This window comes from Pagrus major, chromosome 4 (assembly GCF_040436345.1).
Source record: "Pagrus major chromosome 4, Pma_NU_1.0".
In the NCBI taxonomy this organism is placed as follows: Eukaryota; Metazoa; Chordata; class Actinopteri; order Spariformes; family Sparidae; genus Pagrus; species Pagrus major.
Genome location: NC_133218.1, coordinates 37,120,978 through 37,137,239, shown reverse-complemented (window position 1 = coordinate 37,137,239; position 16,262 = coordinate 37,120,978). Strand labels below are relative to the sequence as shown.

General features: G+C 41.4%; 1 protein-coding gene across 1 annotated transcript in view; it reads left to right on the top strand.

Moving 5' to 3' along the window:
• The window catches only part of LOC140994670 (multiple epidermal growth factor-like domains protein 11), a 108,990-nt gene extending 94,007 nt beyond the window's left edge, over nt 1-14,983 (top strand). The window contains exons 16-25 of the mRNA XM_073464410.1: nt 5,358-5,486; nt 5,927-6,055; nt 7,799-7,927; nt 8,105-8,233; nt 9,661-9,894; nt 10,724-10,875; nt 11,273-11,342; nt 11,609-11,662; nt 13,433-13,651; nt 14,075-14,983. Coding sequence (XP_073320511.1) covers nt 5,358-5,486; nt 5,927-6,055; nt 7,799-7,927; nt 8,105-8,233; nt 9,661-9,894; nt 10,724-10,875; nt 11,273-11,342; nt 11,609-11,662; nt 13,433-13,651; nt 14,075-14,280 — 1,451 coding nt within the window. The 3' untranslated portion in view covers nt 14,281-14,983. The remainder of the gene's footprint in view (nt 1-5,357; nt 5,487-5,926; nt 6,056-7,798; nt 7,928-8,104; nt 8,234-9,660; nt 9,895-10,723; nt 10,876-11,272; nt 11,343-11,608; nt 11,663-13,432; nt 13,652-14,074) is intronic.
• Nucleotides 14,984-16,262: the final 1,279 nt, after the last annotated feature.

Genomic DNA, 16,262 nt, shown 5'->3' with positions numbered 1-16,262 from the left:
CTTTAAGGACAAGCAGCTGGTTTTGTTGTTGTGTTATATCCTTGCAATAAGGAATACAGACAGAATAAAGCCTTTAAGGTCTCGTTTGACTGAAAAAGTACTTTCTACATCACAGATTTTTAATTCAGCAACTTAGTATTGATCTTTCATAAAGCTGGAGACTCGTGAGAGACACATTATAAATAACAATCTCCAAAATCAAAGCAGCAGAGCCTGAGACATCCTGGCTTTCAGATCCACATTTGGGTCAAGCTACGACAACACTAAATCCTGCTTTTCCCCCATAATGCAATTTGCCTTTTCATTCGGCCGTCTCTGTCTGGTAGATGCTCACGTCTTTCAAATTCACTGCCTCACTTTATAAAGTAGCATGAGCAGTGAGGCTGGTTAGGGCCAGACTAAGAATATCAGAAGCTTCATAATGAGCCTCTTCACCTCAAGACATTTTCCATCGAGGTCAAGGAAGAGTTCAGGAAAAGACGTAGGACGTTTCTTTTTTGTGTGTGTTAAAAGGCTGTTTATCCCCGTCAGAACAGATTACACACTGTCTGATCTCCATGTGGTTCACTGTAATATAAATGACATGTTTGGTCTCTCTTAATCCGCCAATGTTTGGAGCAGACGTCTGCGAACGCACCGTCTGTTTCAACTGATCCAAACATTGAACTAGTAACCACAACATCACCAGACTCCCTTAACAAATCAGCTGATTTTAAGAGTTGTTGAGTGAAGAGAAACTTTAAAATAAACGTTGTGAAACTCTGTCTCTGACAGACTCTGAATCATTGTCTCCTTCTTGTAAATTCAGCATCAAATGAAAACATGAAGTTGTTTGTTTCCTTGTAAAAAGTGTCAGTTTGTGGCAGCATGGCTGTACCAGCCTGTCTGCTTCTGTGTCTAAAGTGCTAAAGTCTTACCTGCCAACATTTAGCAGCTGTTTGAACACACTGTTTACACTGATTTCACCATTTACACTCAATTTATGAAAGAAGAAACATTTTATTGATGCTAAACATGTTAAATTTTACAAATGTACAACTAATATAGGCTACTTTTTAGTTACCCGTGGAGAAAGTCCCCAGACTCCATTAAAAAAACACTCAGTTTAGTGAGTTGTTGAGTTAGGAGAAACTTTATAAACTTTGTGAAACGCTGTCTCTGACAAATTCTTCATTATTTGGGCCTTCTTGTAAATTCAGCAGATGTTCTGCATAAACATCATATCCATTTGTTCCATTGACGTACGTGTTTATTTGCATATACAGTGGAGCAGGGAGGCGAGATTAGATCAAACGTGGTCACTCGAGACGCACGTTGGACGCATAAAGCTGCATTTGACATGCTTACATGAAGTCTGTGAGCTTTGTGTTCATTTGTTTTATTTTGTGTTTTTGGTTCAGAAACAGGATTTATCTCATTTATATTTTTGGGTTGACACTTATTCATACTCACATGTTTCTAAGCCATTCAAAGTCATCACAGCCTACAGGAGCTGTTTTCTAAACCAACAGCATCAGGACAAAACACTGCATGTATACAACTGAACCACTCAACCTCTCGACATCTTCGTTAAACTCAGCCTCTTTGTTCTCAACCCTGGCTTCTTTTATTAGCTCCAGGTTAGAACTGACACTCTGCATACAAAGCGAAGCCCTTGGATGTCTAGAGTTCGTTAAAAGAAATGTACGTAATGAAAAAGAAAAAAATCTAAACCTTGAGCTCGTTTTGTGTCTCTTTTTTAAAAGTTCTCCTTCCTCCTCATTTTATCTGAATACTCTTTTTGTCAGTTCCTCCTGTACATCATTATTTCAGTGCGGTTGAGCTGCTCTGCAGGTTAAACAGGTGTTAATTCTCCTATGAAGGCAGCTGGTCCAAGGTCTGTTGCCAAGTCGAATTTTAAATAGAGACAGTGGAGGAGGGTGCTGTGAAATATTCATCATCATTAAACATGAAGACGGCCTTAGTTATGCCCTGTCCTACATTAGCCATTCTGCTGGCCGCTGCATCTTTGAGCAGGTCCATAGATAACCGGGCGAGCCCTGATAAATCTGATGTCCAGCACGAAGGCTTTTAACCGCCTGAAGAGCGAACCGCGCTCCGTCCTGCTCTCTGCATGTTTGATACCCTTTTGTACGAGCTAATGATGTTATTGACTGCTGAACCCTCGCAGAAGAAGACATCTCATCGTGTGTGTTACAGTTAACTGAGACAAAATGGGTTTTCACCACTTTAATGAAGAAATAACATTTCTGTTTCCAGTTGAAACTGTCCACGACTTACACAACAGAGAGCGATGTGTTGTGTACAGCGTAGCAGTGTGTGTTATCTATACATCTCCACTAAACAAAACTCTTGTTATTTAAAAGCCACTCGTCAGGTACACAGATTCACCTCCAGACAACCAAAACAAATCAGGAGTCTTTAACTAACTTTTTTTTTGCCTCCTCGGGTGGCTGCACCTGCAAATAAATGAAACACAAAATGAAATTCATCCTGAAAAACATCAAGATAATTATAATCGCTGCTCTTCAGGACTTCTTTTTATAGCTGCGTTCATCAGCCGTCAGTGTGACGACGACACACACAAGAAACTAAATCATATTCAGAAAATGGATCTGTTAACTGGATTTCTTTGATTTGAATCAAACTGTTCTTCATGCATATTGACCATTTTTATACTTTATTAAAATCTGTTTACAAAAACACCACGGCCAAGTCTGCAGGATATGATGCCAGCAGTTAATGATTCTGCAAACCACAGATACGTCCAGGGTTGACATTTGTACTAAACGTGTCATAATACGTTCACATTATAAGCTTATTAGTGGACTTGTGGAGGGGAAGGTGGTGGCGTCATTACAAGCTACAGGACTGCCAAACAGACGACCACAGTTTGAATCTGTGGGGACATTTCACTGGCGACCAAAACAGGTATTTTAATGCTGATGCCAGCGCTCTCCTGCTGTGGATCTGATTGGTTAAAGTCAGCCCAGATAGACGGTGAAAGACAGATGTTTCATCCAATCACCTGCCAAGCATTTTTTTTGTGCCTGCTTAGGATTCATCCTGTGGAGAACATGAATGTTTGTCAAAAGTTTCATTACAATAGTTGTGTGGATATTTCACAAAGTGTTGTTTGGACCGAGTGACGCCACCAGAGACCCGCGCTGATTAATTATTAAAAGTTAACAGAAGATCATCAGGGAGCCAGTGAACAGTCCCTCTTCTGCTAATTATTTTATCTTTTTATTCTCTCGTCCTGTACGTATGGTGTGTTACTCTGATCCAATCTTTAGTCAGACGTTGGTAACTGTTACATAAGAGGAGAAGTAGACTTCATTAAAGCATTCATAATGATCTTTTATTGCACTCATATTCACAGTTAAGAATCCCCTGCTGGGTTTTATTCTTGTACTAAAACAATATGCACAGCCGGCTAATGGCCGTTATAAGCACAGACAGGCAGAAACCTATTAATGAAGACAATACGTTTTATGCAACAGGTGGAAAATCTAGTAAAATGCAAACCAGTGTGGAAGAGTTCAGTAGAAATAATGAATATAGCTCATGTATATATAATGTATTCATCTCATACAAACAAAACGTTATAGGAAAAGATAGCAAACATATATATAACTTATGTTTTATGAAGATTGTAAGCACACACTGCATCTCGGATTGTGCACTGCCATGATTATGCAAACACTCATTAAACATTTAAAAGTGTGCGATCATGTTGTAAGGTCAAGTTAAATGCCAGCTCATAATATTTCTCACTTTTACTGTTTGAGCTGTTTAAAAATGTCACATGATCACGAGGGAATAACGCTGTGCAGCTTCTGTGTGTGCAGTTTTAACAAGATACTTTTTTAACTTCATAAACTCAGTTTTTAAGCGAACACTGTATATATATATATATATATAAACGCAGTTGTAGCAGTTATGTGTTCTTGTGTTAATTGGAAATAATCAAAAAAGCCCACAGCACATTAATTTATTATCAGGCTTGTCAGAGACCACAGTATGTATGTCTCAATATTTTATCAGTGTAACTACATTTAGTGAAATCTGAATGTAAAAAAAAAGGAGAAATATTACGTCCTTGAGCAACAGGATGTGCATTTCCCTAAAATGATTTAGTGGAAAAATAAACTCACTTCACAGAAATCTTCCTGCAGCTCTGAGTGAGAAACTTTGAACACAGTTTATTTTTCCAGCCGACTCCTTCGTCCTGTTTTCTGGAGCTGAACAGTCAACAGTGATGATTCATTCAGACTGCAGCAGGAGCAACAAACTGGAAACTGAAAAGCAAATTTCCCATTAAATCATTATAAAAGATGTAATAATAACAGTCACTAACATGAGTTTTATTTGTGTTCCTTTTTAACAGAGAAGGTCAGTGGAAGTACTGACTCATCTTGTTTACTCCAGTAAAAGTAATAGAGTACAGGCTCTGACATGTACTCAGAGTATCAGAGTAGAAAGTCTCCCTCTGAAGGACATTTGTGGTCAAAGCTAACTGAGGCTCACGTCATATTAATATAATTCAAAGACTATTAAAGTGAAAGGTAGAATCAGTAGGATTTGTCCCAGCTGTTCCTGAACGCACCACAAAGATAGTTGATTGTTGAGTCTCATTCCCAGGACGTCAAATAGCCACATTTCTGATAGGTCGACATCAGTCTTGTGATGTTGGGAAGGCGGCGTGCGATGACGCCAAATAACAATAATCCATAATTCACCTCAAATGCATCAAACTAAAGTAACGAGGCTGTTTTGAAAATGTGAGGAGGAGAAAGTTCAGATGTTTGTGTTCAGATGTAGAGAGGGAAAGTCTCAGAGATACTCAGGTACAGTACAGATACCTGAAACATCTACTGAAGTACAGTAATGAAGTATTTGTACCTCATTACTTCCCACCTCTGCTAGTAACTGAAGTTATTAAATAAATATAGTGAAATACATCAAAATTGTACTCAAGCACAGTACTTGAGTAAATGTACTTAGTTACATTCCATCACTGATATATATATATATATATACATATATATATATATATATATATATATAGTACAAATAAGCTCCACGTTTACCAGCTGAAACATTAAAGTAAAATACAAATTACTGCATCAATCATAATAATTATACAGTAATATAATATACAGAAATGAGTTTTCTGAAATGGGCCGTTCTGTATCATAAAATGTTACTTTTGCTGAAGATTGTGGCTGAAGGACTTTTCTACTGTACCGTTATATCAAAAGTGATGTAATGAGTACCTGTGTGTGTGTGTGTGTGTGTGTGTGTGTGTGTGTGTGTGTGTGTGTGTGTGTGTGTGTGTGTGTGTGTCTCCACAGTGTGTCCCAGTGGAAAGTTTGGTAAAGCCTGCGCTGAGCCGTGTGTGTGCACCAACAACGGCACCTGTAACCCCATCGACGGCTCGTGTCAGTGCTACCCAGGATGGATCAGCGAGGACTGCTCCAAACGTGAGGCCGACACCACAAACGATCTCTCTCGTCTCTGTCTCGTCTCCTTCTCACCTCGGCTCTCATCAACCTTGATTCTTTGTTTTTAGAAACAAAAACCAACCAAAATTAATTTCCTCTGCTCCGCTCTGTTATTCACTCGTCGCACTCGAGTTGACCATGAACCAGTCGGAGACAACTGGGAGAGAAAAAATAAAAACTTAAAGGCAATTACTCCGTCAGCCCTGACGTTAATTATCCATCTCACACTGAACAGAGCAACCACAATCAGTCCATCACTGGTGAAGCTAATGAAGGCACAGAGCGTCCTGAACACGTCCAGTCCTCAGGCTGCTGACGTTTGTTAGTGTGTTTCAGACAGGATGTGTGTGTGTGTGTGTTTGTGTGTGTGTGTCTTCACCTCTCTCTACCTGTGTGTGTGTGTGTGTGTGTTACTGCAGCGTGTCCTCTGGGCTCGTGGGGTCCAGACTGCATCCACACATGTAACTGTCACAACGGAGCCCAGTGCAGCGCCACAGACGGGGAGTGTGACTGCAGCCCTGGATGGACGGGACTCTACTGTACACAGCGTATGTGTCTACCACACACACACACACACACACACGCACACACACACACACACACATCTAATAAGAGGAACAGTAACGAGCTCTCTGGCTGCAGCAGAGTCCGTGATGTCCCCTGCTTTGAATATCTCATACCTACACCTCCATCTAGCGGCAGATAAAGAAACTACATCTCCTCTCCTCATTTCTCAGTTTGTACCTCCTCATCTCCTCTCTTCACCTCCTCTCCTCTCCTCTCCTCTCCTCTTAGTCCCTCCCACATGAGATGCGAGGTGAGGAAGAGACACGAGGAGAGAAGATTCGATGCATCAGGCTTTTAACAAAATGAGTCATCTCTGCCTCGGAGCCGCGTATTAAAAAGGAACGTCAATTAAAAGTGACTTACGGCACAGCTGCATCATCCAGCCATTGTTTTGTTAAAGTCTACATATATATATATATAAATGCTATATTTTATTATCTCTGCAGATGAGCAGAACAGTGACAACTTGTTTATTTACTTTAATGCATCCCATGATGTGACAAATAATATCGAGGTGAAATGTGATGAGGAATGTGGCGAGAACAGCGCCTACACAAACAGTGAAGGGGCAGAGGTTATCTGTCACATCTGATCATTTCAAATGAGTTATATAACTTGTAAATACAAAAGAAACTCATTTTTAGACTCCTGCCTCCAGCATGGTTTGAATATTGGTCACAGGTGATGAAAAAAACAAAGGACGCACCTGTGCATCCTCGCTTACGGCTCCTCTGTCCTCACTCCTCTCTCCTCGAGGAGCGTTTTAGGAATGAGACATCTTTCAATGTGGCGCGATTGATTTCCAGGTCACAAGCAGGAAAACACAGGAGGGAGGAGACGAGGAGGGATAAAATGGAGAATTGAGAAGAGCCCATTCCTTCCTTTACCTCCTTACAATGTTTCCTCCCTTCCTTCCTTCCCTACCTCCTCATTTCCTTCATTGAGTTTAGTGCCACCATTCAAATACTGTTTGGCAAAGGTCAGGCAGCTTCTCAGTTTCCGTCCTTGTTTCAGGAAACAAAACCAAATCCTGTCATGTCATATTTTTGATGTATGATCCATCGATGCCCGGACCTCATTCATCTGCCCTGAGTCTTCATTCGTTTCCTGGGTTCAGACCATTACGTTGGTACATTTTAGTTATGTTGTCGTTCAAAAATACTTCGCTCATGAAGCAATAACTGATAATGAGGATTATTGAAATATTTTACCCACTTATGACATTACTTGATGAAATTTGGGACATGATGACATCACTTAAACAGTTTAACAAAGTCTTTAAACACAGAGGCCGTAAACAAATCTCCTGTTAGTCATATTATCTAAACCGTGAAAACAAATAAATCGAATGGGAACATCTACAGTGCGATGGTCATCACAACAGACTCGCGTTGTTCTTTCCTCCATATGTTTGTTTACAACCTGTGTGAACATCATGTTCATTGAATCGTTGGAGTCTGTTGTCGTGTCAGCAAAACAAAAAGCAGGAAAAACTAATTCTCACTCTGGAGTTTCTTCAGTCTGTTGTTTAAATCTGTGTGAAATTCAAACTGGGTTTGGTTCAATCTGCAGAGCTGATCCGTGTTGGCTCCACAGTGACAGAACAGATTAGCCAATCTCAGAAAAAGCTGCTTCCAGATTTACGGATCATCTCTGAGTTTGAAGAGTGGAACAGCTGACTTTGCAAAGTGTGTTGTAAGGACGTCCTGTGTGTTCGTCTTCAGGGTGTCCTTCAGGTTTCTACGGCTCTCAGTGTGCTGAGGTGTGTCGCTGTCAGAACGGGGCCGACTGCGACCACATCACCGGACAGTGTTCCTGCAGGACGGGCTTCATCGGACAGAGCTGTGAGCTCAGTGAGTGTCTGCACATCTCTACATCAGACATTTTCATTCACAGATGTCCGTTTATCAGAAGTTAATCGTATTAACTAAAGTTAAAGCATGAAATATGAGTTCACAGATGACAGCCGTAACATCTGTGCATCCAGCCGTGAGATCTAAATGTGTATTAAACCTCTGCTCCCTGTCCAGAGTGTCCGGCGGGGACGTTTGGTTACGGCTGCCAGCAGCTGTGTGAGTGTATGAACAACGCCACCTGCGACTACGTGACGGGAACCTGCTACTGCAGCATCGGCTTCAAAGGGATCCGCTGCGACCAGGGTGAGAAATGATGGCTCTGCACGGCGGGAGGAGAATGTAGCTGTGGCTGAGTGATGAGTTTGAAGCTGCTTCTTCCTGTGGGTTTAGATGATGTCCAGATGAATCATAAAAAATAAAAGATGGTGGAGGAACATGTGCATTTAATTTTTAAAAAGAAGGTGCAGAGAGTCCTCTGATGGTCCAACATGTCTGCAGGATGTATTCATGTTACAGCTAGTAGGAACTTTTTGTCTTATTTTAGTTCGCTTAATATTTGGGTTATTTAGTGTAACATTTCCAAAAAAAAAGATAAATAATACACTTTTATCCACCATACTTACACACATTTCATGAACAAAACAGGAGCAGAAGGAAGAAAAAAGTATATAACCTGCCCTTCTCTTAGTAATAATATAAGATACTGTAGATACATGTGGCCATCCCTTTTTCTTTGTTCTCATAAATGTTACTTAATAAGATCATATTGTCTTTAAATCCTGCCCAGAACAAAAAATATGTGTGGGTGTGTGTGTGTGTGTGTGTGTGTGTGTGTGTGTGTGTACCGTCTGCGAACAAAAGAAACTGAAGTAATTTGGAAACTTTACAGATTTTATTAATATACTGAGACTAAAAAGTGGGACTCAATATTTAATCTTCTCAAACTCTGAGTCATTAGCAGCACAAACTGCTTCTGTTTTCCAGATAACTTAGTTAGTTGTACAACATTTTTTAAAAAGTTTTGTTTTGACAACTTGACAGAAACATGGAGAAACAAGTGTTTACATTAAATCAAAGACATGACCGCGTGTTGTAGACTGTGATGCAGAGATGTCTACTGAAGTTAGCATGCTAACCAGCTAGCCCCGCCCTCGTCCTGTCTTATAATACATTAACACTGGTCATAAATGTTTTTCTTGACCTCAACTACAGTGGTACTGAAGTCATTCAGTGTTATGAAGACAAGTTTGACGACAGGGAATAAGTATCGAGGTGATTTAGGAAGGTGTACCCGTCACTAAAGAATGCTAATAAACTTGTTTTTTAATATGTTTATTAGGAATCAGTCTAAGCCAAACACACACACACATGAATTATATCAACAAAGATGTCACAAGTTCAAAATGACCAACAGCCACATGATGAGTTTCACAAAAACACAATGAATTGGCACGTGACCTTATTAGACCCACATTTATCATTGTGTTTACAGTTATGTCAGTTCAAGTTTTCTCTGTTACCTGTTCATGTTATTTTGTCTACCTCTTATAGATTTAGGTAAATGCTTTGAAGGAAAAACACCAAAATTGAATAGATTCAAGGAAAAGCAGCAATAAGCTACATTTAAACTTTTATTTTGAAACTTCAGAGATGAAATACTATGTTAGGTGCTGCTCATGTGTCAGAACAGCCCGAATGTAAAATGCCTTTTTTTTGCCTCTTGTCCTCAGCGGCTCTGATGATGGAAGAACTGAACCCGTACACAAAGATCAGTCCGGCTCTGGCGTCGGAGCGGCAGTCGGCCGGCGCCGTGCTGGGCATCATCTTCCTGCTGCTGCTCATCATGGCCATGCTCAGTCTGGTGATCTGGTTCCGCTATCGGCAGAGAGAGAAAGGTCACCACGTGCCGAGCGTCACCTACACGCCCGCCCTGCACATCAACTCCACCGACTACTCGCTCTCAGGTGAGACGCCCGAGTGCTTTCAATTCTTTCTCTTCCAGGTGCTTTTCTTTCTTCACAGGCAGATTAAACGACCTGAACCAGGACGGGAAGGGATTGTTTTCAGGATTAGTTTTCCACCAACAGGCTAAAGATCCACATGTTTGGCGTTTTTGCTTGATAAATGAAAATATTAATCGATTAATGAAAATTGATTGTAGATGAGTTTTGTCTGTGCAGCTTCAAACCTTCAATGACCACGAGCAGAAATAAGCAGACAAAGAAAGCAAATGTTCTTGGAGACTGCAGTTCCTCCTCTTGGTTCCAGCTTCTTCATTTTAATTTGCAGCTCCAGACGGCAGTGTCACGTTGGTAACACACAGGTCCAAAACTTGTTATGATAAGTAGGTGGTAATTACCATAACATATTTGAAGTTTCTTTAAAATTATCCCCCAATTACCACAATAGCTACCTCGGGGGAGGTAATTACCTGACAGGAAGTTAGACAGAAACTAGTTGGAAGTTTCCTGGAAATGTATGAAAGAAATTATCAACCGTTTATTAACTGCTTGTTGGAAAATAGCTGAATTTTATTATGAAATCATGTTGGGGTCATTTTTTGTCATTTTGAAATCATTGTGGTGATTTTCAAAGAAATTTCCAATGTGTTGCTTGTAAATTACCACCGACTTACCATGAAGTGTCTGGACCTGTAGGATGATGCGTTACCTCAGACTCTTGTGTCAGGTTGTCAGGTGCACTGTGTGTGCACGTTGCATGTGCAGTATGTTATGGTGCTGATAGAAGGGGCAGGATGTAAGAACCAGTGCTGATGTCATGTGGTGACAGCAGGGCTACAGTGCACAGGCCTGCTCTCCTCTGCAGACTCCTCTCCCAGTAACAGCACCGTGGGCCGCTGCTTCTCCAACCCCAGCTACCGCACCCTGGGGCCCTGCACCTACGCCGCTCACTACGCCAAGCCAGACAAGAGGAGCTCCGCCAAGGTGGGTCTGAGGACTTTCTTACCCTTAACAGATTTCTTCGCTTATTAACAGTGGAGTCAGTTAGCTTTTGTTTTGTTTGCCTGTTATATAATGTACACGCCAGCTTGAATTGTGTACATTTCCATTGGCTGTATGTGTGTTAATGTCTGCACCAAACTATATTTCATGGAGCCCGACCAGTACTTGATTTTTGGGGCCGATGACGACGCCGATACTCGGGAGTAAAGAATTCAATATCGATATATATATATTATTATACTTTCACAATAAAAGCCTGCTGAGGAAACTAATTAACTACATTTGTTTGTGGGTTACAGGCCGTGGTTTTGTTTTGTTTTAGTTATCATGGAACTACGTTTAGTGTTTCTCATGAGTTATCATTCTGTGCCTTTTCCAGATGAAAACAAAGAAGCGACACAGGAACAGTGCTCCAGAGTGGGGGGCGTACTGTAACCTCGGTGATCTGGGTCAGTCTCTGTTTTTGGTTTGTTTGTCTGTTTGTTTGTTTCTACGTTCTCAGACAGATAACTACACAGATTTAGTTTATCTTATGACCATCTTCCTTTTCTTTGCCATGCATTATCATCCACTGTGACAAAACCTTGTGAAAAATTTACACATGAATACAGAAGTAATAATCCCTTTTAAATCTTCAAGAGTAATCAAGTATAAACACTGAAGAATATATGAACATGAAGAATATATCCGTCTTTTCCCTTTGCTTTCTGTGCAGGTGTTTACTGCATCGACCGGCGTTACAGTTACCACGTGGAGCCGCGCTACAGAGGTACAGTGTGAGGTGGACTGAGCCTGTGTGACCTCGTCAGCCTCTGACTCCCCAGCCAATCCTCTTGCTCGAACAGTTCCCTCAGCCAATAACTGCCTCTCTTGCATTTTGAACCTCAGCTTTTATGTTGCAGTTCCCTGTGTTGAAAGTCAGACTGGACGCTGCTCTGAGGTTCAGACACAATCTGATCACATGTGACAGAAAAGAGAAGGTCTGACCCGGAGCCTTCATTACCCACAATGCAACTCAGCCACTGAGTGACATCACTGGCGGTAGTTTATCAGATTACATGCAGTTTCCTCTGGAGCCACAATAGGTTTTATTCTACCTAGTAGTACTCCACAATTTATTGAAACTGTGTCTTTTAAAGAGACACCGTCACACACCAGAAGAAGAATCTTTATTTATCACACACAATCACACACACAATCTTGTTTTGTCCCACCAACAGTCCCAAACCTAAAAAAATGTTGAGTCTACTGTCTTTTAAAAGAAGGAAAACCTGCAAGTTGTCACATTTAAGAAGCTAAAACCAAGAAGTATTTCAGGCATTTCTGCATGAAAAATGACTTTTAATTAAAATTAATTAGTTATTAAAACAGACCATTCCATTTTTTGATAATTTGCAATCGCCTATTTAATTACTTGATTGATGATTGAAGCTTGTGTGGTAAAAGATCCAGTATTTTCTCTCTGTATGTTACGCAGTAGAAGTATAGTGTCGTGAAAAGGGACGACTCAAGCGAAACACTGATTCTTAAAGTGAATTTACTTCACTTTAACCACTGGTGTGAGGAACAGTGAATCACAACACTTACTTTGCCCTCCTGTGGTCTGCTGCTCAGCATGATCGCAGATCCGAGCCTGTACTTGAATGTTCAGCTTTGTTGTCGAGATAAAATGTTTGTGATTGATCTGCTGATGTGCTGACAGGTGTGTTTGTGTCTCTGCAGGATGACTCCTCTCCTCTGTGTGTTTTCCCTCTCTGCGGGGGTCCTCTTCCTGCTTTGACCCCCATCACTCCCAAAACTCACCCGGGGGAATCTCTCCTGCACAATAACTGAATGCTGTGTGTTTTCCTCAAACACTTACTGTGTGTTTTTTTCCTTCTGCTGCAGCTTCACAGACTGTCCGTGTTTTTTAACCTGAACTGCTTTTGAATGTCGACGTTGGCTGTGAAATTTCACCTTTGTTGTCCAGTGATGCAGTGATTACTCTGACGTGTGTGTTTCTTAACGGACAAGTCTGGTGAAACCATGAAAACACCAAACCAACAGTGAATTCATTCTCCTAACGAGAACTGTCAGAGTAGTGATTAAATACATTTTTTGTACAACCCAACAGACTTGAGATTAAAAAGTGAGAAAGTTTTCTCTGATAAACTGGAGAAATAGAGAATCCCACCAACCTCATCCTGTAAAACAAACCAAAAAAACAGTCATGTAATCTGGAGTCGTAGAAGTGGAACATTTCTCACATGACATCTGAGTGCTCAAAGATCCGTCCTGCTCATCATCCCTCATTATCAGACATGAATTGGTTACTATGGTAACTCTTGTGATTACCAGGTTTCAGCCACACTCTGCAGGAAATGTTGCAGAAATGACCCATGAAACACGGTTTCATAACCGGCCGTCAGGAAATGAAAGAGCAGCCTTGTTTTAGTTTGGGAACATTTCATTCTTGAGTATCTTTGGGTTTGAGAGTCATTTTGTAATTTCGTGTGAACGCGTTCTTCTCCCACTGATTCATGCGGTCTTTATGTTTTAGACTACATGAAGGGCTCCTTGTCCAGCACCTGCTCCCTCAACAGCGAGAACCCGTACGCCACCATCAACGACCCGCCTGCCCTGTGTAAACACTCAGAGAGCAGCTACGTGGAGATGAAGTCACCGGCTCACCACGAACACATGACACACTGCTGCTCCGCCGCCATCATCACCACGACGACCACCACCACCGCACCGGCCAAGAACGTCTACGACATGGGTACGTTTGAGGTCGGAGGGGGGTGTTAGCCATCTCCCCGAGGTCACCGCATTCCTCCTCCTGACCCAGACACCGTCATATCCAGAACCAGACCTAGAACTGATAAATTATCAAGAAGGAATGTCAAATGTCAAAATGACATAACATGCATCCCCCTTGTTAACCTGCCATTAACTGTGAGGTGGAGACCCGAACGTCATCATATCCAGACCAGAACCTATAACTAATAAATGATTGAAAAGGGGGATGGGGGTGATGTCATCCCCCTTGTTGAGGGGGGGTTGCCATCTCTCTTTATAGAAAACTAATAGACTGGAAGTGGTCCATGTCCGGACCCAGACGCCGTCATATCCATCATATTATTGAGAATTATAACATTTGGATGGAACTTGAAATCCTCTTCTCTCTCTCTCTCCGTCCCAGAACCGACCATCAGTATCGTCCAGGGAGCCGGCGGTATGGTGGTTCCCAGTTACTCTCAGAACCCGTACGACCTTCCCAGGAACAGCCACATCCCGAGCCACTACGACCTGCTGCCTGTGCGCCCGAGCCCCTCTCACAGCCACAGCCTCACCCTGCACAGCCACAGCCCCCCGCTGCCCGGCAGCCCCACCAGCTCACTGCTCTAGACCGCCCAGCACCCAGCACCCAGACTGGACACTGGACCGGTGCTCCCGGTTCATCCGGAACCAGGAAACTGTGAACTGGAACGTAATCTGGAAACATCTTTCTTTTTTTTTTAATCGCTGAGTGCAGTCGGACATTCACAGGACACGAGGAGCTGTTTTATTGGGACTATCATTTATTTATTTGTGTGTATGTGCGTGTGAGAGAGGTGAGAGTCTCGTTGGTGCAGCTCGGACCGCTGCGCCGCTGTTTGATATTTATCATTGTATTATATCCAAACTGTTTGAGCTGTTTCTGTGCCAGTCAATACTACATATGTGTGTTGTATTGTAAATCCCCCATCATCAAACAAAATGTCATTAGAGGGAAGATACACGTACGTATGCACACAAGTGTACCTTTTTTCTGGTATGCGGATCTCTTTGTCTTTTTTGATACGTCCCGGGTCAGAAGATGGAAATTCGAGGACGACAGGAGAAGAAAAACAAAGTGACTGAGCTACTCATGTAAATTTGTCTGGGTGAGACTGTTTCTTAAAACTCAAAAACTAAATGTGCGTGCCACCGACGAGACTGAGGCCCACTTCACACCTGGATTGACTGGATCTACAGAACTTGTACAAAGAAGAAGCAGCATCATGTCGGCATTATTGCCTGCGGCATAACAAACTTGTCCGGAGAAAAGGTGCTCAACACTCTGATGAACTCCCAACAAAAGGAAACATATGTGAAGAAATGCACACAAACTGCAGTCTGGTCAGATTTTCACTACCTGTATAGTTCTGGTATTCTGGTATTTTTACACATCGTTTCTTATTTCCTGTTTACATATTTACAGATCCTGCCGGGGATCCATATTTTCTCTCTGAAAAGTTATCTTTTTGTATGTACTGTAGACAAAGTGGTGTATCGGCTGTACACTTACTGTACACTAGTGGTTATTATTGTACTTTTCTTTAGTTGTGTCAAGCTTAATACACATGCATGCCAAAGATTATTCAAGATATTATAGTTAGCCAGGAATTCCCTTATTATGTCCTTTGGTGCAAACCGATTATTGTCATCTGACTGTCTCAACATGGGAACAACTTCAATCTGAAACATACAACTAACAGTTATTTTCATCATCTTCCGATTATTCCTTCAACTTATCAATCGTCTGACAGGAGATACAGAAGTATCCGCTGCCACCAGACAAGACAGCAGCTTCACTCCTCAGGCTGTGAGGCTCCTGAACTCATCCTCAACACATGAATATACAAACTACTCCATCTAGGTCTTTTCTGTTTTTTGTGAGTAGCATGTAGGGAAGACAAACTTCATTTCATTGCATTCAAGATTAATTTAAAATGAGAAAATTAAATGAAACGGTCCAAAACCCAAAGGAAGTCAGTTATTATCACATGAGGGAAAGAAAAGCAACTCATTTTTGCCCTTTTCGCGACGATTAATGGATTATCAGTAGGGCTGGGTATCAAACTTCAATACTTTTATGGCACCGATCAAATTGCCTGTATACTCTACGATACGATACCAAATTTAAATAACTATGGAGTTATTGTCATCAGCGTCAGTGAGCCAGTAAACATGCAGCATGCTTGTCTGGAGGCCTGCAGGAAAAAGACCAGTATGGAAATCTTTGTTATTCTTGACTTTATTTTTTTAACGATGCCCAGCCCTCATTATCAGAGTAGTTGTTGAGTATTTGATTAATTGGCTGATCGTTTTTAGCTCAAAAGGGTCAAAAGTAGAAGCACTTCCCATGAAACACCGATGATGGTTCAATATTTGTGTTTAAACTTTTTAATTTACTTCACCTCCACTCTGTCTTAACAGAATTTAGTGTATTTTTGTTCCTGAACTCAATGAAAACGTGTTTCTAATCTTACTGTAGCACCTGATATCTCATTAAATAGAGCTGACATGTATGATATCCAGCTTGACTTTTCAGTGACACACAGGTCAGTTTTGTTGAAGATGTTGAT